Source organism: Theropithecus gelada, chromosome 1, assembly GCF_003255815.1.
Source record: "Theropithecus gelada isolate Dixy chromosome 1, Tgel_1.0, whole genome shotgun sequence".
Classification (NCBI taxonomy): Eukaryota; Metazoa; Chordata; class Mammalia; order Primates; family Cercopithecidae; genus Theropithecus; species Theropithecus gelada.
The window spans coordinates 158,591,494-158,617,715 of NC_037668.1; the positions used below are offsets into that span (position 1 = coordinate 158,591,494).

Genomic DNA, 26,222 nt, shown 5'->3' on the forward strand with positions numbered 1-26,222 from the left:
AAAGAGAAAAATTTTTTTTTTTTTTTTTTTTTTTTTTTTTTTTTTTTTTTGAGACACAGTATTGCTGTGTCGCCCAGACTGGAGTGCTGTGGGGCAATCTCGGCTCACTGCAAGCTCCACCTCCTGGGTTCACACCATTTTCCAGCCTCAGCCTCCCAAGTCGCTGGGACTACAGGTGCCCGCCACCACACCCAGCTAATTTTTTGTATTTTTAGTAGAGACGGGGTTTCACCATGTTAGCCAGGATGGTCTTGATCTCCTGACCTCGTGAACCACCCGCCTCGGCCTCCCAAAGTGCTGGAATTACAGGTGTGAGCCACCGTGCCCAACCGCAATAGTCTTAATGTTGGTCATGTTGCATTGGAGGTTTGGATGTGGGTTTTACCTGTAAAATGTGGTGAAAAACAGGTTTGATGGCCATCGTGGAGGCTGACGAAATGAGGGGGGAAGAAAAAGAGATTGACATGATAGCTAACTTCAAATTTTGGGAAATGTATAAAAGATGAATTAGATTTATTCTCTGAGGTCCTAGAGGAAAGAACTCAGACTAAAAAAGGATGGATATTGTTGCAAAATAAACTTACGTTGAAAACCTAACAAGAATGAAAAGGGAAGCTATAATATAAAAAAAATAGTAATGGAGGTAGTCTTTTGCATAATGAAAAATAGTGCTAGAAGTCATTAGGTCCCTATCATCTTAAAAAAAAATCTGTTTTACAGATGTTGGGGAGAATGTGGGGAAATAGGGACGTTTTACACTGTTGGTGGGAGTGTAAACTAGTTCAACGATTGTGGAATACAGTGTGGCGATTCTTCAAGGATCTAGAACTAGAAATACCATTTGACCAACAATCCCATTACTGGGTATATACCAAAAGGATTTAAATCATTCTACTATAAAGACATATGCACACATGTTTATTGCAGCACTATTCACAATAGCAAAGACTTGGAACCAACCCAAATGCCCATCAATGATAGATTGGATAAAGAAATGCGGCACATGTACACCATGGAATACTATGCAGCCATAAAAAAGAATGAGTTCATGTCCTTTGCAGGGACATGGATGAAGCTGGAAACCATCATTCTCAGCAAACTAACACAAGAACAGAAAACCAAACACCATGTGTTCTCACTCATAATTGGGAGTTGAACAATGAGAACATATGGGCACGGGAAGGGGAACATCACACACCGGGGCCTGTCAGGGGGTGGGGTGTAAGGGGAGGGATAGCATTAGGAGAAATAACTAATGTAGATGACGGGTTGATAGGTGCAGCAAACCACCATGGCACATGTATACCTATGTAACAAAATTGCACATTCTGCACATGTATCCCAGAACTTAAAGTAAAATTTAAAAATATATATATCTGGCCAGGCGCAGCGTCTCACGCCTGTAATCCCAGCTCTTTGGGAGGCCAAGGCAGGTGGATCACAAGGTCAGGAGATCGAGACCATCCTGGCTAGTACGGTGAAACCCTATCTCTACTAAAAATACAAAAAATTAGCCGGGTGTGGTGGCGGGTGCCTGTAGTCCCAGCTACTCGGGAGACTGAGGCAGGAGAATGGCGTGCACCCAGGAGGCGGAGCTTGCAATGAGCCGAGATTGCCCCACTGCACTCCAGCCTGGGCAACAGAGCGAGATTCCATCTCAGGAAAAAAAAAAAAAAAAAAAAAAGCGTTTTAAATGCTAGTTATAACCACAAAAAGAAAAACTTTTTTTCTGTCCTCTTTACCATTCCATTAGAGCTTAGAAAAAGAGTGACTTGTGCTCTTAGTTATGTGGCGAAGGCTACAAAGCAGGACTTACGTATTTGGCAAAGTGTATAATTACTGGATGGGTAAGTATCTATGCTTATCTTACATCTCTAAGCCTGAATGAGACATTCAAGAACAGAAAAGCAGGCATTTCAAATGTATTTTCTATTTTGTTTTGACTTGGATTATCTTTGTCTCTATTTTGTTTATAAATTTTGAGGATGTTTACCAGATGAAAACAAGGCACAAACATATTCCCCTAAGCTCACTGAAACTTTTATGATTTCCTCATAAAATGAATTCAAGAATTCCTAAGAAACTATTAATAGCTCTCAGAGAATGAATAGCCTTCTCTCTCTTTGCTTTAGCAGCTGCCACTCTTTTAACTTCTCTGCCCTTCTGACCTCCTAGAATTCCTTCCTTACACGAAGTGGAGTTTTCTCATCTTATTCCTATGGCATTTCTCTGTATTCAGTTGGAGGACTTCATTAGTGAATCCTGAGGTATTGGAGTAGATGTCATAATGACTTGGCCGTGTTCTAAAACCCTAAAGATGGCCCTGTTAAATCATACATTAAGCCAAAAAGCTATTAATCTGGAGTTGTTTGCAGTTGTTGCTGACTCAGGAGTCAGGTTTGAAATCAATACCAAAGTTAAGTACAAAATGTAGACAAAATTATTCTCAATAACCCTTACCTATCTCACAGAGTGCATAGACATCACCATAACTTACGTAAGTCCAGCACAGCTAGTCCCCACGCCAGTGTTGGAAGAGTTCATTCTCACTCCTGTGGTGCAACTCTCTGAGGTCCCAACCTGCAGTGAGTGTGGCTCACTAGAGCACATTCATTGCTGGACCCTGAACTCCAATGCCTGTTCTCCTTGTTGTCTTAAGCTGTCAGAAGTACCACTCAGCCTCTCAGCATCTCAGCCACTCATTTTGGAATAGACAAATGTCTCCAGAGGAAAAGTGGCTGGCCTCAAATGTTGGACACAACACACCAGATCTCTGTCCTCACCTTGATCCAGGCCTGTATCCTTAGTGCTGGCCAAATTCTTCACTATCTTTTTGGCTCTCCACTGCAAACGGCAGGAGAGTTTGTCTGAATTACCCAGTCCAGCATTCCTGGAAGTCGAAGTCATCAGCAGCACCTTTCCTATGATAATCAATAAACAACTACCATAAAATTGTGGGTTTTTTTTTTTTAAAGATGTAATCTTGGAAATATCAGGTATGAAACAAATGAGGTAATAATTTTTCTGTCAACAATGGAGGAAAGAAGGGTTTAGTAAGAATTTGTCAGGGTTTATTTAGAACTGTCCAATAGGAAAAGGCACTTTATCAAGTAACCGTGAATATTTTTCTAACACAGTTCATTTCCATTCTGTTGGATATTTATATTGAATTAAATAGAAATGTCCTTTTTATGGAATAATAATCTATTTTTAGAGTCTATTATGTAGGACATTTCATAAAATTACTCTTCCTAATTATGGACAAAATTTTACAGTTGCTGGAATTCCAAACTTTCTTCCACTATGACTTAACTGTTTTGTATTGGGGTTGATAACTCTTTCTCTAACGAATTTTATTGGATTGAGTTACTTCTCCCAGAGCATTAATATTATGGAGTAAATTGATCAATTTGAGTTTTTAAACCTACAAAACTAAGGAGCAGATTTTGCATTATGTTGACATACTGCCAAAGTCACCCTCTCATTAGGTTCATCCTTTAACATCCAAAGATCTAACCTTATTTTTCTTACTCTTACAACGAAGACCAAGAAAATGATCTGGAATTTGGCTAGGAAAAGCTAAGGTAATAATTTATCTCTGAAAAGTGTTAAATGGTTTAACAAATCCTTATTGAGCTTTTACTTATTGCAAAATATGGTGTCAAATACCTCAAGATTGAGATAATATTAATTCATTGAATAAACATTTTTGAATGCTAATGTCATGCCAGGAACTTCTCTAGGTGGTGGGTATAATTTGGAGGCGAAAAAAAACACAACACTACAAAGAAATAAAAATGCAAGTGCTATAAGATCCTTTTGGCCGGGAGCGGTGGCTCAAGCCTGTAATCCCAGCACTTTGGGAGGCCGAGACGGGTGGATCTCGAGGTCAGGAGAAGACCATGCTGGCTAACACGGTGACACCCCATCTCTACTAAAAGATACAAAAAATTAGCTGGGCAAGGTGGCAGGCGCCTATAGTCCCAGCTACTAGGGAGGCTGAGGCAGGAGAATGGCGTGAACCCGGGAGGCGGAGCTTGCAGTGAGCTGAGATCCGGCCACTGCACTCCAGCCTGGGCGACAGAGCGAGACTCCATCCTCAAAAAAAAAAAAAAGATCCTTTTGTAGTTCATAAGTGTGATGATGGGGGTTTTGCACTTATGTGTGGGATGTGATGACTCCCACACATGTGGGAATTATTTTAGGAGAAAGGTCAAAATGACGATGCAGGAGAGAAGGTTGCAGGGATAGAGCTGGTGAGATGAGATTCAGAGCACACGTGGATGATGGGGTTTTATAGGAAAAACATTTTGCTGTTGTTGTACCAACAGAGAAAAAGAGGGCCGGGCGCGGTGGCTCAAGCCTGTAATCCCAGCACTTTGGGAGGCCGAGACGGGCGGATCACGAGGTCAGGAGATCGAGACCATCCTGGCGAACACGGTGAAACCCCGTCTCTACTAAAAAATACAAAAAGACTAGCCGGGCGAGGTGGCGGGCGCCTGTAGTCTCAGCTACTCGGGAGGCTGAGGCAGGAGAATGGCGTAAACCCGGGAGGCGGAGCTTGCAGTGAGCTGAGATCCGGCCACTGTACTCCAGCCTGGGCGACAGAGTCAGACTCCATCTCAAAAAAAAAAAAAAAAAGACAGAGAAAAAGAAGAAAATGGTGCAAAGGAAGGTAGGTTTGTAAATTTGGGGATGCGAATGTGGCATTCCTGCCTCTTGACTACTGTTGTCTTACTGAAGCTTTCAAAATTGGTGACAAAGTTGTTATATCAAAATGGAGTGAAAGAGATGTGGACAGTTATGGAGAGAGAAAAAGAGTGGTCTCAGAAAATGGGAAATCCAGCTTCCTAGAGAAAAGTAGTAATTGCCTGCAGTATAGAGTACCCATTTGAGGTTGTTACTCATGAATTTATAGCGGTACCAATCTGCCTGTTATGTGATCAACATAAAGATGTTAGTGACTCCAAGGAATCCAGCAACACCAAATCAAAAGCAACAGCAGGAAATGCTGATATGTGGAGTTGACCATTAAAGGTGACATTTCTGGGAACCAAGAAACCAGCAGGTAGGAGACAAGTGGTTACAGTCTATTCAGTCTGCCTTGCTTAGAGCTGTTGGCATGTGATATAGTGTGAATGTTCTGTCCCCTCCAAATCTCATGTTGAAATGTGACCTCCAAAGTTGGAGGTGGACCTAGTGGGAGGTGTTTGGGTCATGGGAACAGATCCCTCATGAATGTCTTGGTGCTGTCCTTTTGTAATGGGTAAGTTCTAAGTTCTCACATGAGATCATGCCCAGCCATACCTCTTTTCTGTATAAATTACTAGGTCTCAGGTATTCCTTTACAGCAATGCAAATGGACTAACACACTATGTGGTAAGTGTATGTTCCATGGCCCTGTGTACTGTTAATAATGAGTCATTATGGCAAATAAAAGAAATATTAATAAATGTATACAGCGTATGCATGTTAACACCTCCTTCCTCTTTCTTGCTCCCTCTTTCACCGTGTGACACTGCCGGCTCTCCCTTTGCCTTCTGTTATGTAAGCTCCCTGAGACTCTCACCAGAAGCTTAGCAGATGCTGGCACCATGCTTGTACAGTCTGCAGAACCATGAGCAAAAAAATCTCTTTTCTTTTTTTGTTTTTTTTTTTAAGACAGGGTCTTGCTCTGTCACCAAGGCTGGAGCGCAGTGGCACAATCATGGCTCACTGCAGCCTTGATCTCCCAGTCTCAAGCCATCCTTTCACCTCAACCCCATGAGTAGCTGGGACTACAGGCACGCACCATCATGCCTGGCTAATTTTTGTACTTTTAGTAGAGACAGGGTTTTGTCATGTTGCCCAGGCTGGTCTCGAACTCCCGAGCTCAAGCAATCCCCCTGCCTTGGCCATCCAAAGTGCTGGAATTTTAGGCATGAGCCACCATGCCCAGCCGAACCTCTTTTCTTTATAAATTACTAGGTCTCAGGTATTCCTTTATAGCAATGCAAATTGACTAACATACCATGTGGTTAAGTGTGTATTCCATGGCCCTGTCTACTGTTAATAATGAGTCATTATAGCAAATAAAATAAATATTAATAAATGTATACTAAGTATGCATTTCATGCAAATTCAATGAAGAATGTTCCAAGAAATAACAAATTTGGAAAGCAAAAAATAAAAAATTAGATTGGGAATTTCAACAAGTGATTCTGTGTAGAGCTGTTGGGAGCTTCCTAGGAGATCCAAACAGAATCTAATAAAGTGACCTGACATTTCCACTATTTGAATATTTGCTATAAGCTACAATTCTTTATAAATTCTATTAATCCTGATATTTCTTATTAATTTTTAGGTATCCATAATAGTAAAGAACATGAAGAATGGTAGGAGCATTTTGTTATAAGAAAGATAAAGGAAATCAGTCATCCCATCACTAGATATGTGTTCAATCACTGCAGTGTGAAGCATCATCAACTCAGGGCCTTCATAGGCATCTTAGATTGATAGACATATTCATGACATCAAAAGGTCAAAAGCCTCTGAAAACAATCCTAATGAGCCAATGCTCATTACTTCTAAGAACAACGCAGAGTTTAATAGCATGTCAAAGGACAAGAATCAGGAAAAAACAATACAAGTAAAATTGTAGTAGTAGAAGGATTATCTTTCAGCTTGATCATGAAGAATAAACTTTTTAGGGCAAGTTTCTTAAGGAGTTCAGTTGCCAAAGAGTTTATCAGCAGTTTTGACATTAATATATAACTATTACAATAGAAAAGAAAAGTAATACATAGAAAAAAAATTAGTGCCTTTCATGAATCCGAAATTTACAGGGAGAGAAAGAGGACAGTTATATCCTAGTGGGTTGAACATACAGATGTGTACATTGTGTTAAGAGACTACAGTGAAACTGCACCTAATATTCTATTCCAAAAGAAGGTCATGCTTAAGCGGAACCCTGAAGGAAGCATAAGACTAAGCCAGGATGCCAAGGGTGGGAAGAGATCCAAGAGGAGTGTACTGCATGGGCAAAGGCCCAGAAGCACAGCAGTTTCAGAAACAGTGGATGTGGCTGTAGTCCAGAATATAAATGAAGATAGGCTAGGAGAAGCATGTAGGGCCAGCTCATGAAGGTCTTTTTATGTCATAACAGGGACTCTGAAGTTCATCCTGAATGCCATGAAGACCCATCGAAGTATTTTAAGAGGAGGAATGACTACTCAGATGTGTGTCTGTAAAATGGAAGAGGGGTAACAAGTAATTTCTGTAGCCTCCTCCATCTCTAGTGGTCCATGATCTCACTGACAGTGAAAATCTGAACCAGACTAGGGAGGATAAAGAATTGGAAAGAGGTATGAAAGCTATCTCACAGGAGGTATTTGAGAATAACTGTGAAGTATTCTCGAGCCTGGGTGAGAAGAAGTGTGGTGATGCAATTAGCTGGGATGGGGATAGAGGAGAGAGGACATTTGAGGGGTATGGACATGGACAATGTAACTCCAATTTTGAACACATTAAGATTTGGTGTTTCTTGCAGAATTCTCTGATGCTAATTGGTGACCTTAGCCCTCAAACTTTCTTTAGTTCTAGGGAGAAAGGGGCAGCTGAGTCCTCCAAATTTCCATGATAGATGGGCTGAAGAAACACTGCTCTCAACAAAGAAAGGAGAAAAAAAATACTCCCTAAAACTACTTAACGATTAAGTGATTTCAGAACTCCTTCATCCAAATTTACTTAATTACATGCTTTAGTTCTCATCAAATTATTATAGTCTTAACACTAATATCACTTCAGTGAGAACTTGGTGATCTATTTGATGTCCTAATCTGTGCTATCCAGTCCCACATCTTACAGCCAAATTATAGTTACCCTCATCTGAATTCTTCCCTAGCTGTGCTCTCTTTAAAGAAAGCTCTTGTTCCCCCAACCCCTATTTGAGGAATAAAACCTTCTCTTCCCCCAGTATTTTAGAGGTCACACTCAGAGCCCCAGCATATAGTATCACGCCCAAACATGAACGCACTGAGTGCCAAGTGTTTCCTAAGGACGGTGACAGCATATGTTCAAAGTAACTTAATTTTTCCTTTGGAGAGGAAAGGGAAAGGAAGACACTGCTAGGGTGTAACTGCAAGGTGAATAAATAAGTATCATGAATGGTTAGAATGGAAGTCCACAACTATTTTGCAGAGTCTAACTTTATAACGGGCCTAAGAGGAAAGTTTGGCCAATGACTGTTTGTGGTATATTTCAGTTTTGAAATGACATGTGTGTGTGTGTGCACATGTGCGTGTGTGCACACTTACATGTGCACTTAGGGGGAAGGGAGGTGCCTCAGTGGGGAGGTTGTACTCAGAAAGGAAATCATAAACTAGCCTCTGACAGTCAAAGAGATGACCTGACCACAACAGCATATGCAAGAATGGAGAAGGAGGGAACAGATGAATCAGGTGAGCTGGGCTGTAATTAGTTTCCACAGAGTCTGGTCATCAAACAGGCATTTACATACTAAGAGCAATGACACACATACCCCCTCAAATGATGACCGATATCAACCAGGAAGCCTTATTGTTTCAGGCTTTTGACTGACTTAGGAAATCCTTCCTTTTCTGTAGTCCAGGCCTCCTTTCCAATTATCTTGGAATGTTAGAGACTTGGTACGTTTCTAAGCAAAAATAAAACAAAGCAAAAACAATATGAATTCCAGGGAAAACATTTAAGTACATGGAGAATGGGAAACAGAAAATTTGAGATAGTGATTTATTTCAGCTAGAACATATGTGTGTTTGCGGGGAAGGGAGGCTCAAGGCTTGTAAGTAACTTCGACTATGATGTTTATGTTTTATTTCCTGAACTGAGTGTTAGGTACAGTTGTGTTTATTATGCCAGGGTATCTGAAATATTTCATAATTTACAAAAAGAAAACGTTTTTGAGAGGAAAGAGAGGAAAAGAAAGATGATTTTGTCTATGTCCCTGCTTCTACCTGGTAAAAGATAGGGGTTCCTCCTAGTTATCCTAATTTTATTATAACTGAAAAACTGTGTCTGTTCACAAATAAGACTGCCTACTGTCCTCTTGGAAGTTAATTCTCATAAGTCAATTCATTTTTTTAGCAAATGTTCAAATCACACACCTATGGAGCTGGATCAACTTCATTGACTTCATCCATGGGTGTGACTCTGGTTGCATGGAACTGCTGATTTGGAGATGCCCTTCCTGTTTTGTTAGTATTATGACATCATACATGTTTGAATGACACACCCGGGAGAGAGGTCATAGCCTGAAGTGCTCATTCAGCTGTGATATCCATAGGCTGCTGACAGGGGACTGGGTTATCCCAAGCTTCCTCCAACCTCCTTCCTATCCATTAGTCCTGCTCCACCTCATCTTTACCTTGGCCCCAGATCACTGTGCTTTTTATTTCCTATCCAACCGTGATCACAGAAAGAGAAAAGATGAAAGCCATGTGTCGTCTTGTTATAAAACATATTAATAGCTTTAAGTAGGAAATGAAATGGAAAAGGACGAATCTAATTGCTAGAATTACACTTGCAAATTATCTGTGTATTTCATGATTTCCACTTGAGATTCTCTCCAAAACAGAGGCAGATTGGCATTATGCTGATTCATGGCAATCTTGATGTTATATTGCCTGAATTAAAATCCCCACCCTGCCTCTTCCTAGCTACATGGCCTTGAAAAAGTTTTTTAACTTCCCTGTAAAATTTAGATATTAATAAATGTCTACTTTTTTAAGTTAAAGACTAAAGAATAAGATACATGAAAACGCTCAGCACAATACCTAGCAAATAGCAAGAACCTAATAAATTTTGGCAATTATTGTGTACATTGATTTCAAATTTTCTCCCTGCCCTTTTAATGCTAGTAAGTGGAATACCTCAAATCCTGATAGGTGTCAAGGATAACCAACCTCTAGGAAAAACCAGCTTCCAGTCAAAAATCATATCTGATAAGAGTGGTCTCTGTACTTGGAGGGAGATTTCTTCCCAAAAGCAGTAGATTCTTCTACCTACTCTCTTCTCCCTACAAGTGCCAAATGTCAGTCCACGAAAGGAGGTAGGAGTTGCTAAACTGGTTAGAAGTTTGTTTTGTTTTTATTTCATAATATGTATTGCCACCTTCCATGAACAACTAAAAGAGAGCAGAGGACCAAATGACAGAGTGCATGCTCTCCCCTTTCAAGCTGTCCAGTCACTCTTCCATCAGGATAGGGACCTCTCAGGGGATGAATGGTTTTATTTCCCCAGAAATAAATTAGGCCAAGGAGATTGTTGTCAAGCACTGGGGCGAGACTGGCCCAACTAGAGCAACCCTAGCCTTGGGACACCCTCCTAAGTGGACATGAATGGAATTGCCAGACTTATGAGCTAGGAGTAGGCTTGGGGAAGAAAGTGACTTTCAACAGCTAGAAAAGCTAGCAGCAAAACTGACCACAAATGAGTTTAGCTTAGATAATTCAGGGGAAAACTAATCTCCTAGTGGAAGAAGGTAGTTCTAGATGAAAAACCTATTTCACGTAGACCTATGGAAAAGCACACTGCCCAGAGGACTGTCTGCGTTCCTTTATATCAACATTAAATATATATATTATCTCTGCCTGCTCCCTCCCTGCCACCTGTCCTTCCAGTCTCAGCCCAAACCAGCTCCTCCTCCTTCCAGCCCTCCTTTTTTAAAGAGCTCTTTATTAGCTCTAAACAGGGAAGGGGAGGGCAGGAGATGATTGGCTAAGAGGGAGCAGCACCACCCTGCTCATTCCCCTCCCATTCCCTCCCTGAGGAAACAGCTGGAATGAGAGGTAGGGAGGGGAGCCTAGGATTGGCTGAGTCAGTGGCAGGGTGGGGGCCAGGCAGCACAGATGAAGCATTTACCTGTCTAGGTAAGTCAGGAGGAGGTCAAAAGGAGAAGAAAACAGTAGGAGGCAGGGGAAGCAGCCTCTGTCTCCGTCTCTGCCCTTTGAAATAAAAGGGTATTTCTTTCCTGTCTTCAGCCCCCAACCCAGTGGAGGTGAGTTAATCACTAACCAACTACTGCTTATCCTGCAGCAAGAGGAAGGGGTTTCATGGGAAATCAGAACTACAGAGGAAGGAAGGTGTCCCTCTATACCCGAGCTAGGGAGCTTTCCTATCTGTTCCCCAATTCTCTGAGTTCATTCTGGGATCAGATCAGGTTGGTAGTGACTTGAGATTGTAGTATTTTTGTGGAGACCGGGGCTGGGAGGACCTTCTTTTTCATTTACCTCCTTAGGTTGGATAGGCATATTGTGCAAACAACACGAAAAAGAAAATAGATTTGTTTTGGAAATTTCCATCTCTGAACAATTGAAATTGAGTTGTGATTTTGGAAAATAACAGTTGAAATAGAGGGAGTCAAAACGGGGGAGAGTATCTTGGTTTTCCATTGCGATTATAACCGGAAATTCTCCCGTGGCTTTACCAACTCGGTGTCGATCTTTGTTTAAATAATGGGTGCAGTGTGTGTGTGTGTGTGTGTTTGATCATGCTCGTTTGATAATGGAGCTCTCTGTGGACAGGTGTGTTAGGCATGAGCTGCACTAGGTTGTTTGTAAAGGGATATAAGGTTTGGGCATGTGGGGAAAACTTCAACTCCAGCTACCAGCTCATCTTTGGAAAACCCATGGATAATCTAGCTGCAAAGTCAAGTTTATTTGGGTTCTACTCAATTAACTTTCTGACTCTGCCTGTTAATAGATGCAGAGACTGGCAAACAGAAAGCTACTTGGCTGTGCTGGGCCTCACCTACATGAATATTTCGCAGCTGCATGTCAAGTCTAGTTAGAGTTCCAAGTGGGGCTCAGGCCAAGGTAGTGTGGCAGAGTCCACAGACAGAGAAGCAGACCAGGGTGGTGGCTTTGTTTTGTTTTCCTGCAGGTGTCCAAGTTGGCAGTTTGTGTGGCAGATTTACCTGCAGAAGGAAGGCAGATGTAGGAGTCGAGTCAGAGTAGCAAGTCGCCTCTCCATTATCCATCTTGGGGGGTTTAACCCTTTGGTCCCTAACTTTGACTCTTTCCCTCCTGCTGCAGAGAAGAGGGAAGTGGGAAGACCTCAGTGCCAGGCCCAAGGGCCTGGCACACACAGTCCTGAGTGAATATATGGGTTTTCCAGTCCTGGCAACTGGAGATTCAGGCTTGAGCTTACCTCACACCACAGAGCCAGCACCCCACATCCACTGACTGAGGGCTGCCCTAGATGGTGAACTTAGGAGTAAAGACCACCAGCAGTGTCTAACAAAGCTCTCCTATGCAGAGAGTATTTCTACCTGCTCCTTGCCTCAAATCCACTGGTGAAAAGGAAGATGATAATGTTGCCTAAACACATACAGAAACTTGCCCATGTGCTCATGGAGACGGATATGCACATTGTGCAAGTTTTAGTCTTTCTGATATTTTTCTTAGGATAGTTTCCAGCCCAAGGCACATCTCTGGGTAGTCAACAAGAAGCAGAGACACCTGGATTGAAAGATAGGAAACCTCTTTGACTAGTAGGCAGAGAGGCAGAGCTCTTGGAGGACATGTGGGTGAGTTCGTTGGAGGAGGAGGATGAGAGAGACCTGGGTCTGATTAGAAGGTGCAGACAAGCCAACCTGGAACGGAGCTGGAGCCCTCTCTCCACCCCACCCTCTCCAGATGCCAGAACTTCACCTGGTCTTTATTCCCTCTCCTCCAAGACTCGGCAGTATTTAGTATTTTCGTCAGTGGAGTAGTTAATATTTAATTCAGGATGGATGGCTCTGACTATTTAAGTGCTACATATTTCTTAACCCATTCCCTCCTCCCATTAAGTTCCCAAAGAGGTCAAGGGTTAAAAGATACCAAACTCTCACCTTGAGTGTTTTGTTTGTTTCTCAGTCTTCTTATCAGGGTTTCGATGGCTGCCCTGAGACAGCCCCATGGTTCAAGGTTGTGAAGTCGGTGAAAGGAAATGCAGCTTTCACCTTTCAGATTTTTTAGGTCAGAAAACTAGGTATGGAGATGAGGTGACAGCACCTCACTCAGCTTTGGTTTCAGGTTCAGACTCCTCTCTGCAGGGAGCATGTAATCCCTAAAGACATGATTTTCCTTGGCAGTTGGTGTCATTCTTTTACTGTGGAAATAGCTGCTGTTGGGGCAATACACCGGCCTGGAAGTATAAAGCTGAAGCAGATCATTTGCAGGGTTTAAGGTATGAAGTAGAAGGAGAAGGGGGTCTTAAGGCTTTTAGTATTTTAGTCAGGGGTAACTAGTAACCATTCTCAGGGGCATGCCCCTCTTGCATCCAGATAGACCCTGAGATGCCCCGTGGAGGGCTGTCCTGTATATGCAAGTATAGGTCATTTCTTGTGTCCCTTAGGAAGGGCTAGTGGTAAGAGCCATAACTTTCTCACCTGTAAAATGGAGAAAATGTCAGATCCTGCCTATGTTTCCAGTTTATGCTGAAGATCTAATTAGCATATCTGAGAGCACTTTGCAAGCTATGGCATGCTGTGTTCTTGTGAAGCAGTGCTTTTCCTACCACTTTTATCTCTTCCAGCTACTTGAAGGTATCCTAGGTTCTGAAACGAAAGTGTGATAGGCTTCGCTGGTAGGAAAGAGAGACTAGAAAACCTCTGTAAAGTCTAAAGCATACTTAGAAGCACAAGGGTAGTAATTTTCTCTGAAAGTAAGAGGCATCATCTGCTCACCCATTCATAGAGAATATTATGCTAATTACAGTGAGTCACTTTAAATATTTACTGCCCTGATTTTATAGAGAAGAAAATTGGAGCCCAAAACTAGACCCTTAGATCTACACTGACTTTTCGACAACAATGCCTTCGTCTTATACGGTTTTGTACCACTAGCGCCTATTATTAGGTGCTCACAAATGTTAGTTTAACTGAAAACATTGCCCAAATTTCACTGAGCCATATATTATCCAGGAAATTAAATATTTAAGAAAAAGCTCACAGTAATAGGTTAGAAACCAAGAGGAAGCCTTCCAAAAGCTCAACCCAATAGACCCTAGAACAGATGGCAAGTTCATTCATTCAGCATTTTTTGAGTGTTTTCTGTGTACCTAGACTTACAGAGATGGATCTCCTTTGCTACAGTGGCCTCAGCCCTACAGAATGTTAGGAATGGGTTAGTCCTCCCTGAACTTGAGCATCATTCATGGAGTGGGTAGCTGAGATGACTGAACTTCACCCACATGGTTTCTCATGTTCCTGTTTCTTTGAGTTTCTGGGTACTGGGGAGCTTAACCTCATGAAGAAACCCTGAGAGCTTCCTCACCCCACGTTTATTTATCATTGGGCTTCTTTGGTGTCTCTGTCCCTCCAGTTCCCTCCTTATCTCCTAGGAGGATCTGGACCCCTATGAACCAGATGTCTGGCTCACTAGGGATCTCTCCTCTTTTCCCCCCACTGTCGTGCCCCTCCCTACCTGCCCCTTTTGAGAGACTCCTCCCAAGCAGAAGAGGAGCTCTCTCCATGGGGCTCCATACTTGCCAGCTCTATAGGGCTGGAAGGCTGACTCACCCAACCCAGCCCAAACCTGACTTTGGCACTGGAAGTGATTATTACCGGAGGCCAAGAGGACATCTGCCCTGGCATCCAAAGCCCAAGCCTCCAGATCTCAAATAGATCACGTTTTCTTCTAGGACATTTTACCTAGTGTTGGGAGGGTTGGAAAGATGAAAGAAAATACAGGGTGGCATTAAAGGGAAAACATGGATTTGAATCAGACAAACTTTATTCTAATTCTGGCTCTCCTCCAACTCTCTGTTTGATCTTGGAACGGTCTTTTCATCCTAATTCTTTTAGAATTTCATTTTAACAGCAGACTCACTTCTGGCCTGCCATCTCCAATGGAGTATTTCCCACAAACAGCCACATCAAAATTCTTGGGACTTTCAGAGGGAAGATGGCACTGCCTTCCTTTGCTACTACTTTTGTTACAATGATATTGAAACTTTTTTCCCCTAAGGAATTGGAGTTGGGAGGAAGCTACATGGGACATTTCTCTTGTTCATTTGACACGGGCTCAGGAATCTCATTGGGAATATGTGCAACAACAGAGGCACTAGAAAGAAAGAAATTCACTAGAAAGAAAATAGGTTTGTGTCAACCACTGCAGGTGCCCTGTTTATGCCTCTAGGCTAGGGAGTTAAAGATGGACATCGTAGTGGTGGTTGTGATGATGTTGATGATATTGACTATGATAGCAGGTGACAATTTGCACCATGCAAAGTGTTTTACATGGTCTCACAATAACCCCATGAGGTAGGTATTATTAAGGGACCTGTTTCTTCTCTCAAGTCTACAGTCTCCCGTTAAACCAAAACCCTTCTTTTCTGAGCTCCTCTTTCTCTTGTTTCAATTTAGTTTGATCCTAGATAGATCTTGTCTTTTTCTTGTTACAAGAACAATAATAGTTAATTATTGACCCATGAGGTCTTAGGGTATTTACTACCAACTAAACTGTGCTAACTGTCCTCTCATTTAATCCTCATACTAACATTATTTAATGAGGAAAAACAGACTCAGAGTAATTTGCCTCAAGTCACATAACTGTAAACGGCTAAACTGGGATTTGAGCCCAGACCCAACTAACTCCAGAACTCAAGCTATTGACCCCTGTAATATTTATTGCTTATAGTAATGAAAATGTAGGTTAAGCTCCTTGGTTCAGAGAAAAATGTAAGAGAAGTAGTAGAAGCTTCTTTCTGACTAGACTCCCTCTCCACCACCTAAGTCTGTCCTTCTGCATGTATTTGAGCCAGCTCCAGGGTCCTTCCATGCAGGCTGGGGGTTTCACGCCCCTCTTCCAGCTCTCTGCTTGCTTGGTGTCCTTCCCGCCATGCCACCCAGGGCCTGGGCAGAGCCTTGCCAAAGTCTTGGCTCACATGTGGCTTTGATTCTTCTCTTTTCAGGCCCAGCTTGGGACATTGTTCACTTCCCCTCGCTTCCCCTCTGGGAGCCCCCTTTGCCACCCCTGCAACTTGTTTTGGGCGATGCCCGAGAGGGAGCTGTGGCCAGCGGGGCCTGGCTCAGAACCCGTGACCCGTGTCGGCAGCTGTGACAGCATGATGAGCAGCACCTCCACCCGCTCTGGATCTGTACGTAATACTCTCCCTCCCGCAACCTGGTCTGCTCTCTGCACACCTGCCCTGCCCTGCCCTGCCCTGCCCTGTTCTTTCCTGCCACCCATCCTGGCTCACTACACCTTCTCTTTCATTGTTGGGGAGTGAATCACAACACCAGTGGGTGCTTTCTGCCTGAGTCAGCCCTGGCTCTATAGAGAATAGGATGGGACGACCTTAGAGATCAATTGGGCAAATGAGACTTTTTCCCCCAGTTTTCATTAGGTTGGGGGTTGGATTGAGCAGAAAGAGTAGGCCTGTAATCTGAGGTCATGGTGGAAACCAAAACGTAGATTCTCGTAGCACGTGGATTATTGAAGTTCTCTGCAATGAGCAGCATTACTTTAGTCTCTTACAAAGATCAAAGAAAATAGGTAATTAGGAGTCTAGGTTCTGGAACCAAACAGATCTAAGTTCTCTACTTATAAGCTGTATGACCTTGGGCAAATTACTTAATTTCTCTAAGCTTTAACCTCCTCTGTTTTCAAATGCGATAGTGCTCATATCTAATTCAATTTGTGGGGAGTAAATGAGATACAAGTAAAGCACCTATCATATGCCTCCATGTAGAAAAGAATCAGCCTTTCTAGGAGCAGAGACTGAGAATCTTCCAAAGTCACTGTGTTTAGCTACTTGTGAGTGGCATTTAATAAACTGTAATTTTTCTGGGCATGAATTTGAATCTCAGTTGTTGTAAGGTTGGTGTGAAAGAGTAAATCTGTGCTGCATCCAGACACAAACATTTGTTGTTCATGCTTGTCACATACATAAGAATCCTGGAGAATTTATGCTTTTTTGCATTATATCCTATAGAAGTATTTGAAAATTTAAGGATTTTAAGGGTGTCTACTGAATATCAAGGCTGTTTAAGACAACCAATGGATTTTGATATGTAAAAATGGAGTAGAGAAAGAAACACACATGCACAAATCCAAAGTGCAGACAATCAGACAAACTTCATTTTGACCCTAGATAATGGGTCTGTGGAGAAGTCTTTCTGTGTCTGTTAGACTGGGGTCAATGTGAATAGTCACATACCATTGGACACAGAATGTGACAGGGATTAAAGGTTTTCAGAGTGAATCATTCATGAAGGAGAAACTAAGAGTCAGCTTATCCTTGGCAAGGCTATTTTAGAAGTAAAAGGACCATAAAGATATTTTTCTTCAAGAAACTCTTGGAGTCAGCTTCAGAGCTTCCAGGGGTTATATTTGGGGCTTCCTTTCACATGTAGGCCCACATCAGTCAACAGACAGGTGGCTCTTTAAGGGGCAGAGGCAACTGGAAGGGTTATTCTGCAACCCTCTCCCCTCCTTCCAGGATATTTTTAGAGCTGTCTCAAAATCTTTCCTGGCCATCTGAGTGGGCCTGAAGAATGTACAACTCTGAAGTGTCCCAAATATTAGGAAAAGGGGTGGAGGTGCCAAGAAAAGACTCAGCCCAAATTTCTTATATTCTAATTTGCCGTTTTGTTTTCCCTTCAACTTCCTCTGTGGAAGAGCAACTGTTCCAGCAACCTTCTAGCCCCGTACAACATAGACAGTAACTGTCTGAGATGACCGTTATTTTCTTCCAAAAACCTCTATGTACCCCCTCATAATGGATATGATCTACTTTCAGATCTACTTAACATTTAATACTAAGCTGCTTTTCCCTCCTCCTATACCATCTAGTTTTTCCACCAACCTCCCCCTTTAAGTTAATATTTGCTTTAGAAATGCACACTTATTTTAATATTAGCCAGAGCCAAATGCCATCACGAAAGTAAATGTACAAGGGGAAAAAGTCCCGTATGGAATGCATTTCAAAGTCAACTACAAATCATTTAGTACATTCATCTGTGGCCAGTCATGCCACAGTTCCTACTGGCCTGGCAGCTTATAGCTGGCTGCATTTCCTGCTTTTCCTCATACTGTCCTTGACATACCAGATCAAGTATGCAGAAGTACTTTTAAAAGTTAAAACAATACCACTGAAGTTTCAGGTCAAATGGTTATGTTGCCCTTCTTATTTGGAGCTAAATCAGAGGTGCCCAAAGTGAAATGTTTGACAAAGGCTGTCAAACATAGGAACTTGGGACTGCTTCTAATCTGTGCCCCTAAGCATTCCAGCCAGGACTAAGCAAAAGAAAGGCCCCTGCCATGTGCCTGCCCAGCAAAGGTTTCCAGCTCTTCAACATTCCTTCCCCTTCGCAGGGTGGTTCTCAGGCCCCGCCAGTTTCTGCGGAGGGAGCGCTTTCTCACAGCTCTCTCTCCCTCTCCTGTTCTCGCCCTTCCCCGTCCCCCTGCCCCCAACAGAGTGATAGCAGCTACGACTTCCTGTCCGCTGAAGAGAAGGAGTGTCTGCTCTTCCTGGAGGAGACCATTGGCTCGTTGGACACGGAGGCTGACAGCGGACTGTCCACTGACGAGTCTGAGCCAGCCACAACTCCCAGAGGTTTCCGAGTACTGCCCATAACCCAGCCCACTCCCCGGGGTAAGGCAGACCCTCTGGGGCAGAACTCCAGCAGAGGAGGGAGTCAGGGAGGGCTGGGTGGTTGGCTCTGGAGAGACTGAGTCAGTCTAGGGAGCTAATCTGGGTGACACAGAGGACAAGGGTAAGAGAGATAAGGAGAGGGAAGGGCTCCCCAGCTGCAGTGGGAAGCACCTCGAGGCCCTCGTGAGAGAGTGTGGAGAGCCAGTGGTGCTCAGGCTCAGCAGAAGGGAAACAAAACAACACACAAGTGTGGTCATGAGTGTGGGGCCGCATGTCCCAGGGTGTGAGGAGCATTTTACTCCTGAGGACAGTCCCTCTAGTATTGGGGCTGCAGTTTTGTGTTGTTTCATTTAGCAAATATTTATTAACAATTAGTTAGCCCCTCCCTGGAGCTAGAGCTCTGCAGCAGGACCCCCACCTCTGTTCACTCTTTTATGTTCTTTCTGACCCTCACAGGAGGTCCAGAGGAGACCATCACTCAGCAAGGACGAGCGCCACGGACAGTGACTGAGTCCAGCTCATCCCATCCTCCTGAGCCCCAGGGCCTAGGCCTCAGGTCTGGCTCCTACAGCCTCCCCAGGAATATCCACATTGCCAGAAGCCAGAACTTCAGGAAAAGCACCACCCAGGCTAACAGTCACACCCCTGGAGAAGCAGGTAGGCTTGTGCCAGAGCCTGAGAAAGAACAGGTCAGCCACAGCAACCAACCCAGTCAGGCACCTGCCAGCCCCCAGGAGGCTGCCCTTGACTTGGACGTGGTGCTCATCCCTCCACCAGAAGCTTTTCGGGACACCCAGCCAGAGCAGTGTAGGGAAGCCAGCCTGCCCGAGGGGCCAGGACAGCAGGGCCACACACCCCAGCTCCACACACCATCCAGCTCCCACGAAAGAGAGCAGACTGCTTCAGAGGCCATGTCCCAAAAAGCCAAGGAAACAGGTTCAACTGGGTACACACAACAATCCCGGCCTCCTCCTGCAGTGTTGCCTCAGAAAGCAAGAGCTGAAGATGTTCGCCTCCCATCAGGGGAGGACCCAAACAGCCGACTAGCTCCTCTCACAACCCCTAAGCCCCGGAAGCTGCCACCTAATATTGTTCTGAAGAGCAGCCGAAGCAGTTTCCACAGTGATCCCCAGCACTGGCTGTCCCGCCACACCGAGGCTGCCCCTGGAGATTCTGGCCTGGTCTCCTCTTCGCTGCAGGAGCAGAGAAAAGCACGTAGAGAAGCTCTAGAGAAGCTGGGGCTACCCCAGGATCAAGATGAGCCTGGACTCCACTTCAGTAAGCCCACCAGCTCCATCAGACCCAAGGAGACACGTGCCCAGCGTCCGTCCCCAGCTCCAGATCTGGCTCAGCCTGCAGCTCCAGCCCAGGCCTCAGCAGCTATTCCTGCTGCTGGGAAGGCTCTGGCTCAAGCTCCGGCTCCAGCTCCAGGTCAAGCTCAGGGAGCTTTGACAATGAAGTCTCCAGCTCCAGGCAATGTCGCAGCTACCAAAACTATGCCAATTCCTATCCCTAAAGCCCCAAGGGCAAACAGTCCCCTGACTCCACCAAAGTCAGACTCAGGGCTGACTCCGCCAAGGCCAGAGTCAGGGCTGACTCTCCAGGAGAGCAACACCCCTGGCCTGAGACAGATGAACTTCAAGTCCAACACTCTGGAGCGCTCAGGCGTGGGACTAAGCAACTACCTTTCAGCTGAGAAAGACGCCAGCCCCAAAACCAGCACTTCTCTGGGAAAGGACTCCTTCTTGGACAAGATCTCGCCCAGCGTCTTGCGTAATTCTCGGCCCCGCCCGGCCTCCTTGGGCACGGGGAAAGACTTTGCAGGTATCCAGGTAGGCAAGCTGGCTGACCTGGAGCAGGAGCAGAGCTCCAAGCGCCTGTCCTACCAAGGACAGAGCCGTGACAAACTTCCTCGGCCCCCGTGTGTCAGTGTCAAGATCTCCCCAAAAGGTGTCCCCAATGAACACAGAAGGGAGGCCCTGAAGAAGCTGGGACTGTTGAAGGAGTAGACTCTGCCACCAGTGCGGACTTTGTCCTGGCTGAACAAGAAGAGACACATGCTCCACTTGGGAGCCTTTGCCACCGCACAACTGAGGGCTCAAGATGAACGGGAGGGAGAGATTTGAGTCCAAGCATACATTTATATTCAGAGTGTTGTGCCGTTGAGTGCCCACATGGATCATTTCGAAGGTGATCTCCACAAGAGGGGGTGTGTGCATGTGTGTTTGGTGTGTGTGGGGGGGTGCTGGATAGATCACTGAAACTATTTATATAACACAATGAGTCACTGTTCAGAATTTTGCTCTTGTTAGAGGTTTTCTTACATTGGGTAGAGTCCAGCCTAGCCAGAGCTGAGTGAAGGGGCTGGCCATGCCTGAGAAGAAAAGTCAAATGAGACAATGGACATGTCCATGACTTGAAAAAAAGTTACATCCAGCAAATGCAGGGTCATGTGAAATATGGGCCTCCTGGAATCCCTACAGTGGATGGAGACTGGCTCATACCTTGCCAGATCCCTCTCTCAGTTCTGGACAAGGCCTGGGCTAAGCAGAGCTGATTTGTTATCTCTTCACCCACTGCCCTCTCAGTATCACCAATCTCAAAGACAGGCTACATCCCTGTAACCCAACCTCTTGGTTGACTGATAGCAGAACAGCTTGTTTTGGTCTGAGAAGGCAGGATAAGTGACCACGTATTTATGCCACTACCTCCACCAGGGAGAGTCCTTCTCCACAGGCTTGATAAATTCAATCACTAACTGTGCTGTGGTCCCTGACTCTGCTACTCCTGTTCTTCCTGCTTTCCTGCTCCCTATCTCAGTCTGCACTGACCCCAGGGCTGGGCTGACATCAAGGTGGGAGCCCAGCCCATGGGCTTTATAAACACCCAAGAACTGTTTCAGATCTTCTCTGTGCTGATGCAGGTAGTTTTAAATTTTTCTCAGTTCCAGTGATAGAAAACCCACACAATACAACCTCTGCCAGTCTTAATAGGATATCAGAGGTAAGAGGGGCCTCAGAGAAGTTCTGACCCAGTGCTGCTGGGGAAGGGAAGTGACTCACCCTGGGTCAGCCTGCCATTTGGGGAAAGAGCTGAGGTTCTTACCCTCGTTGCATGCTGCCACCTCTCCTTAGTCAGTGCTCTTGTACATCCACACAGCACCCTCAGGACCCATAGTCACCACCAAAGACTCAACCCTAAGGCCCTTCAAGATCTCAAAGTGTCTTCTGAAGCATCAGAGATTAAATATTGTTCAAACTAATAGTTATTGCTGTGGCTTTTAATTTTATATTTGGAAGATAGCTATATGGTAACTCATCATTAACCAGAACACCTCTCCCCTCAAATTCCCTGACCAAGTGGTGCAGCTTGAGCAGATGCCGAAAGAGGGTATTATGGGTGGGCGGTGTGGGCTTGCAAATACAAGCTTGGAGGTGAGACATGGCCAGACATGACTCCTGCTTCCCCTTAGGAAGTAAATCTTACTTATAGGCTGTGAACTGCGTGGAGTCCAGGATGCCCAGATGTGAGGGGTAGATAAAGGGAATGCTGTTGGAAAGGCACCTTTTAAGGCTTCTGAGAATTTCTAGGCTGTGTCCTGATGGACACAGCACCATCAAAGTCCAGAATTTCTGAAAATGGTGACAAAGTTAAGGTAAGGACAACAAATACTCCACCCTGTCATGGTATGTGGGGTGTGGGTGTGGCAGTTTCTATGTACATTTTCTTATACACACACATCCAAAAGCCTGTGCCTCATTCCTGGCCATGGGTGAGGACTTAGTCTGTCATGGCTGATGGGGGCTCCCACAACTGGTCAAGTTATGTCTTATTATACACCCTCAGAAAGAGAGAAAATTGCCTTCTGGAGGACTGATTCCGCATGCTGTATTCAGCTGAGTTGATTTATGTGTCTATTTCAACTCAAAAGCTGAAGAATGATCACCTTATTCGGTATTCATTAATTTCCTTGATTAATAGGGAAACGGGAATAGCTATAAAGTAAAACTTGGGTGGAACCTGGGCCCTGGCATCACACAAGAGTGATTAAGATGGTCAAGGTCATCAGGAGTACAACCTATTATATTCCCACACCCTGAGAAAGGTCATTTCTCTCCCACACATGACAAAGTCACAGACAACCTGTACCTGCCACTTGGCATCCTCATCCTAGTAACATGGGCATTTCTCTAGTTTTCCTAATCTGAGTTTCCCTTCCCTTGTTATTTAAATATACCGTGCTTCTCCACATCCTCATCCTTCAAAGAGTATATTTTGCTCTAAGGATAGTCTTTGGGATTCAAGAACAGAATGATAAATCCAAACTTGGTCATTCTCATTTTGAAGAGATGCAAGAGGGCCCAGTGAGGACATCCGCCTCCCTGAAAGTGGTGCTAGACCCAGCTGAGGTCATTGTATCTATCCTCTTGTATTCATATAGGGTTGCTCTTCATTCAGTATGAATTGATGAAGAGGGAGGTAAGAGTAGGGTCAGAGTTATTCTTATCTCTTTTCACAGAATTGTGGGTGGAGGTTTGTAAAAGCCATTCATTTGGTTTTCAAAACCAAAGCAACAGCTCCACTTCCACTTGGCCTTAGATCTCTGCTATACCCTGCCATAGCCTTGATGCCACTGGGCACAAGCCACCTGCCACATACAGGAGTGGCCTCTCCCAGCCTGGCATGGGAGGGGGGTCTGTGCCCTCAGATGCATTGACAGCTGCTCTTCTGAATTACCACACCTGTGCTACCCTGGGAACTCTGCACTCTGACTCCGTGGGATAGGCCATCTCACACAGAGGTCAAAGGATGAGCCCACTCACTCATATGTGCCTTCTTCCACAGTGGGAAGCGTGACTGGCAGGGGCCACCTTGTAGGCTGGGGGTGGGCTGGTGAGTGAATGTTGACGTTTATTTCATGGAGAAAGATGAGGTGAAAGATTGGAGAGCAGGTCCCCTTCAATGTTCTGAGTTCTAGCTGGAGGTGTAGATTGAAGAGTCTACATGGTCTGTGAGTGTGTGAGATGAACCCTTCCATCCTTTGATGCCTGGTTGTATGTGTAGGCCAAGAAGGACCCTCTTGTCAGTGTGCAAAGCTGTAATCTCATGGACTAGATGAGAGGGGGCCGAGGGAATGGACAGGAGAAGTCGTGCAGAATCTAAGCAGGAATGCAGATAGAATACATCTAGGCCGTTTTCCCCAGGAGAGTGATGATGGAGCATATAGATGTGGCTCAAATTCAGCCTCCATCACTTACCAATCAGGAACCCTGGCGATATCACTTTAACTTTCTGAACTTCAGTCTTCACCTATAAGATGGGGAAAACAATACCATCCTTTCAAGATTGCTGAGATAAATAAGTGATATAAAATATGTAAAGCTCAGTTCTGGACACAGTGTAGCTACTCAATAAATGATAATATTACCTTCTGGGTCTTATTTTTTTCTTCTCAAAGGAGGTGAATGTAGGGAGGGTTGGATGCCAAGGGCTGTCCCAACCCACTTCTGAGAGAAAGATAGAGTCTGCTGCACATAAAACTTATAGCACAACCAGGCTTCGGCACAGCCTCCAGGTGACTCAGCTTCACCCACGCCAGGCTTCCTGGAGTTTGAAAAGACAGCAATTGGCATGGATGTAATGTGTGTGTTCTGGTGCAGCCTGAACCAACTGTTTCCAGCTTTCATATCCTCAAACCCAACTTCTTTATCATGAGTCTCTTACTGCCCACGACCATAGAGCTTACTTCTTTTTGCTTCCTCTTACTTTCTTTTGCTGTGTGGCTCAGAGAATTATATGCTGTTCTACAGTTATTTATTTTTAAAATGAAGGTAAAAAAATAAGCATTTAACAGGAAGAAACTCCTCAGAAAGAAATAAAAGCTAGAAAAGATTTTAAAACTCTTTTTTTTCTTTTAAATAGCACATTCTTTTAAATTCGTTCATCTCTGGAATGAATCAGGCATTAGTTATCAGGAAGCAAGAAGTGCATTGGATGAGGTCTCTAAATCTCTTTAGGTATGGGGACCTGTGAATTGCTGGAATCATGACCACTGTCATAATCATCACTGACTGTTAGCATACACATGTACAGATTACACTCTAATTCCAGGCTGTCATTCTCTCTTACTCATTACCTAGTTGGATTGTTGTCCTTATCACCACTTGCCACGTATCCAGAGTTCAAAATCACGTGAAACAGGCAGGGACCTGGACCAGGTGAGCTTTAGTGGGTCACTTCATCTCACTCTCAACATGAGGGACTTGGTCTTTCTCCTAGATCCATGCTAGCCCTGAAATGTATGTTTCGGTAAACCCAAACAAGTTAGTTAGGAAGATCAACACCTGCCAAAAATAATCAAAATATAATCTAAAATAAACTAAACTTCAAAGAACTTGAGAACTTCAAGGAAACTTTTAGGTTCTGTAATTCAACCTCCCACCTAAAGAGGAATTATCTCTATAGTTGGAGATACATATATTTCTCTCTATCATCTATCTCTCTGTCTATCTATTTATATTTATGATCAGAAATACACACACACACATATATATATGTAGGACCAGAAAGAAGGGAGGTTCAGTTTGGGGCATACTGAGTTTGAGGTTGCTGTGGAACTTCTAAGTTGACATGGCCCCTGGCATGTCAACTTAGACATCTATCTATATCTATATCTATATCTATACCTATATCTATCTCCAACTATCTAAATATAGAGAGATATATGGTCAGAAATATGGATGGATAGATGGATGGAGGCTTAATGGATGGATGGATGAGTGGATAGATGGAAGAAGACAGAAAAGGAGGGAAGAGGAGGGGAGGGAAGAGAGATTGAGAATGTACAGTGGCCAAGAGCATAGGTTCAGGAGCCAGACTGCCGGGGTCTCTGCACTTCAGTTTCCTTTTCAGCAATTACCTTTTTCATCTTTTAACTTTCTTTGTTGTGTGGTTCAGGGAACTTTATACTGCCCTACAGTTATTGTTTATCTTAAAAATGGAGGAAAAACGAACTTAGATTATAACAGGATGGAACCCTGTAAAGTAAGGCAATAATAATACTTACCCCTTGCAGTTGTTATGAAAATAGAATCAAATGAGATACTACATATAAACAAAACCACAGCACACTGCTGAATAAATGATGTCTATTCATATTATTGTCACGTAGATGTGTAATTCAGATGTCAACTGGGACCCGCATGAGGACTGGTTCATCTTAGCCTACACCTAGATTCCTCAGAACTGAAAGAGTCAAAGCCCTTCTCCAGTTTTAAGAGCCTCCTACAGTTCTGTCCTATCTGCATCTGTGTGTGCTGCTTTGGAGTCTCCCCACACCTGCCTCCTTCCCAATCCACACTCTGCCCTCCCCACGCCACACTCTCTGTTTCTGCTCACTGTTGGTCTAGACCCAAAGCCCAGGCCTTTCACAGATTTCCATGGGAAATCAGGTTACTTTAAGCATTTTGTTGTTTTCTGAGTTTTTTACTGAAGGTCAGTGTGGGGGATGCCAAGGGGCCTATCACAACCACATGGCCTCACATCATCTCCCCTTCCACCCTTTCTTTTTCTTTCCCAACTTGTAGCACAACCAGCAAATCCTTCTCACCTCCACCTGACAC

The 26,222-nt window shown here is 44.1% G+C and overlaps 2 protein-coding genes across 7 annotated transcripts in view; one reads left to right on the forward strand and one right to left on the reverse strand.

The window, feature by feature from the left end:
* The window catches only part of PFKFB2 (6-phosphofructo-2-kinase/fructose-2,6-biphosphatase 2), a 47,570-nt gene extending 38,393 nt beyond the window's left edge, over nucleotides 1–9,177 (reverse strand). Inside the window, exons 1-2 of the mRNA XM_025392789.1 lie at nucleotides 9,123–9,177; nucleotides 386–429 (exon numbers count right to left, since the gene is read on the reverse strand). The gene's annotated coding sequence lies outside the window, so the exon portion shown is untranslated. The remainder of the gene's footprint in view (nucleotides 1–385; nucleotides 430–9,122) is intronic.
* A 1,654-nt stretch (nucleotides 9,178–10,831) lies between these two features.
* C1H1orf116 (chromosome 1 C1orf116 homolog) lies at nucleotides 10,832–24,029 on the forward strand. 6 transcript variants are annotated; one of them, XM_025390229.1, is made up of 4 exons: nucleotides 10,832–10,886; nucleotides 15,916–16,101; nucleotides 18,423–18,600; nucleotides 19,057–24,029. In XM_025390229.1, exons 2-4 carry the CDS (start codon nucleotides 15,997–15,999, stop codon nucleotides 20,607–20,609), a joined length of 1,836 nt encoding a protein of 611 aa, XP_025246014.1. In that variant the 5' UTR covers nucleotides 10,832–10,886; nucleotides 15,916–15,996; the 3' UTR covers nucleotides 20,610–24,029. The 6 variants fall into 6 exon arrangements, with proteins under 6 accessions (XP_025246014.1, XP_025246026.1, XP_025246006.1 ...); XM_025390221.1 differs by having other exon boundaries at nucleotides 10,846–11,014; XM_025390241.1 differs by lacking the exon at nucleotides 15,916–16,101 and having other exon boundaries at nucleotides 10,837–11,014.
* The last annotated feature ends 2,193 nt before the right edge of the window (nucleotides 24,030–26,222 follow it).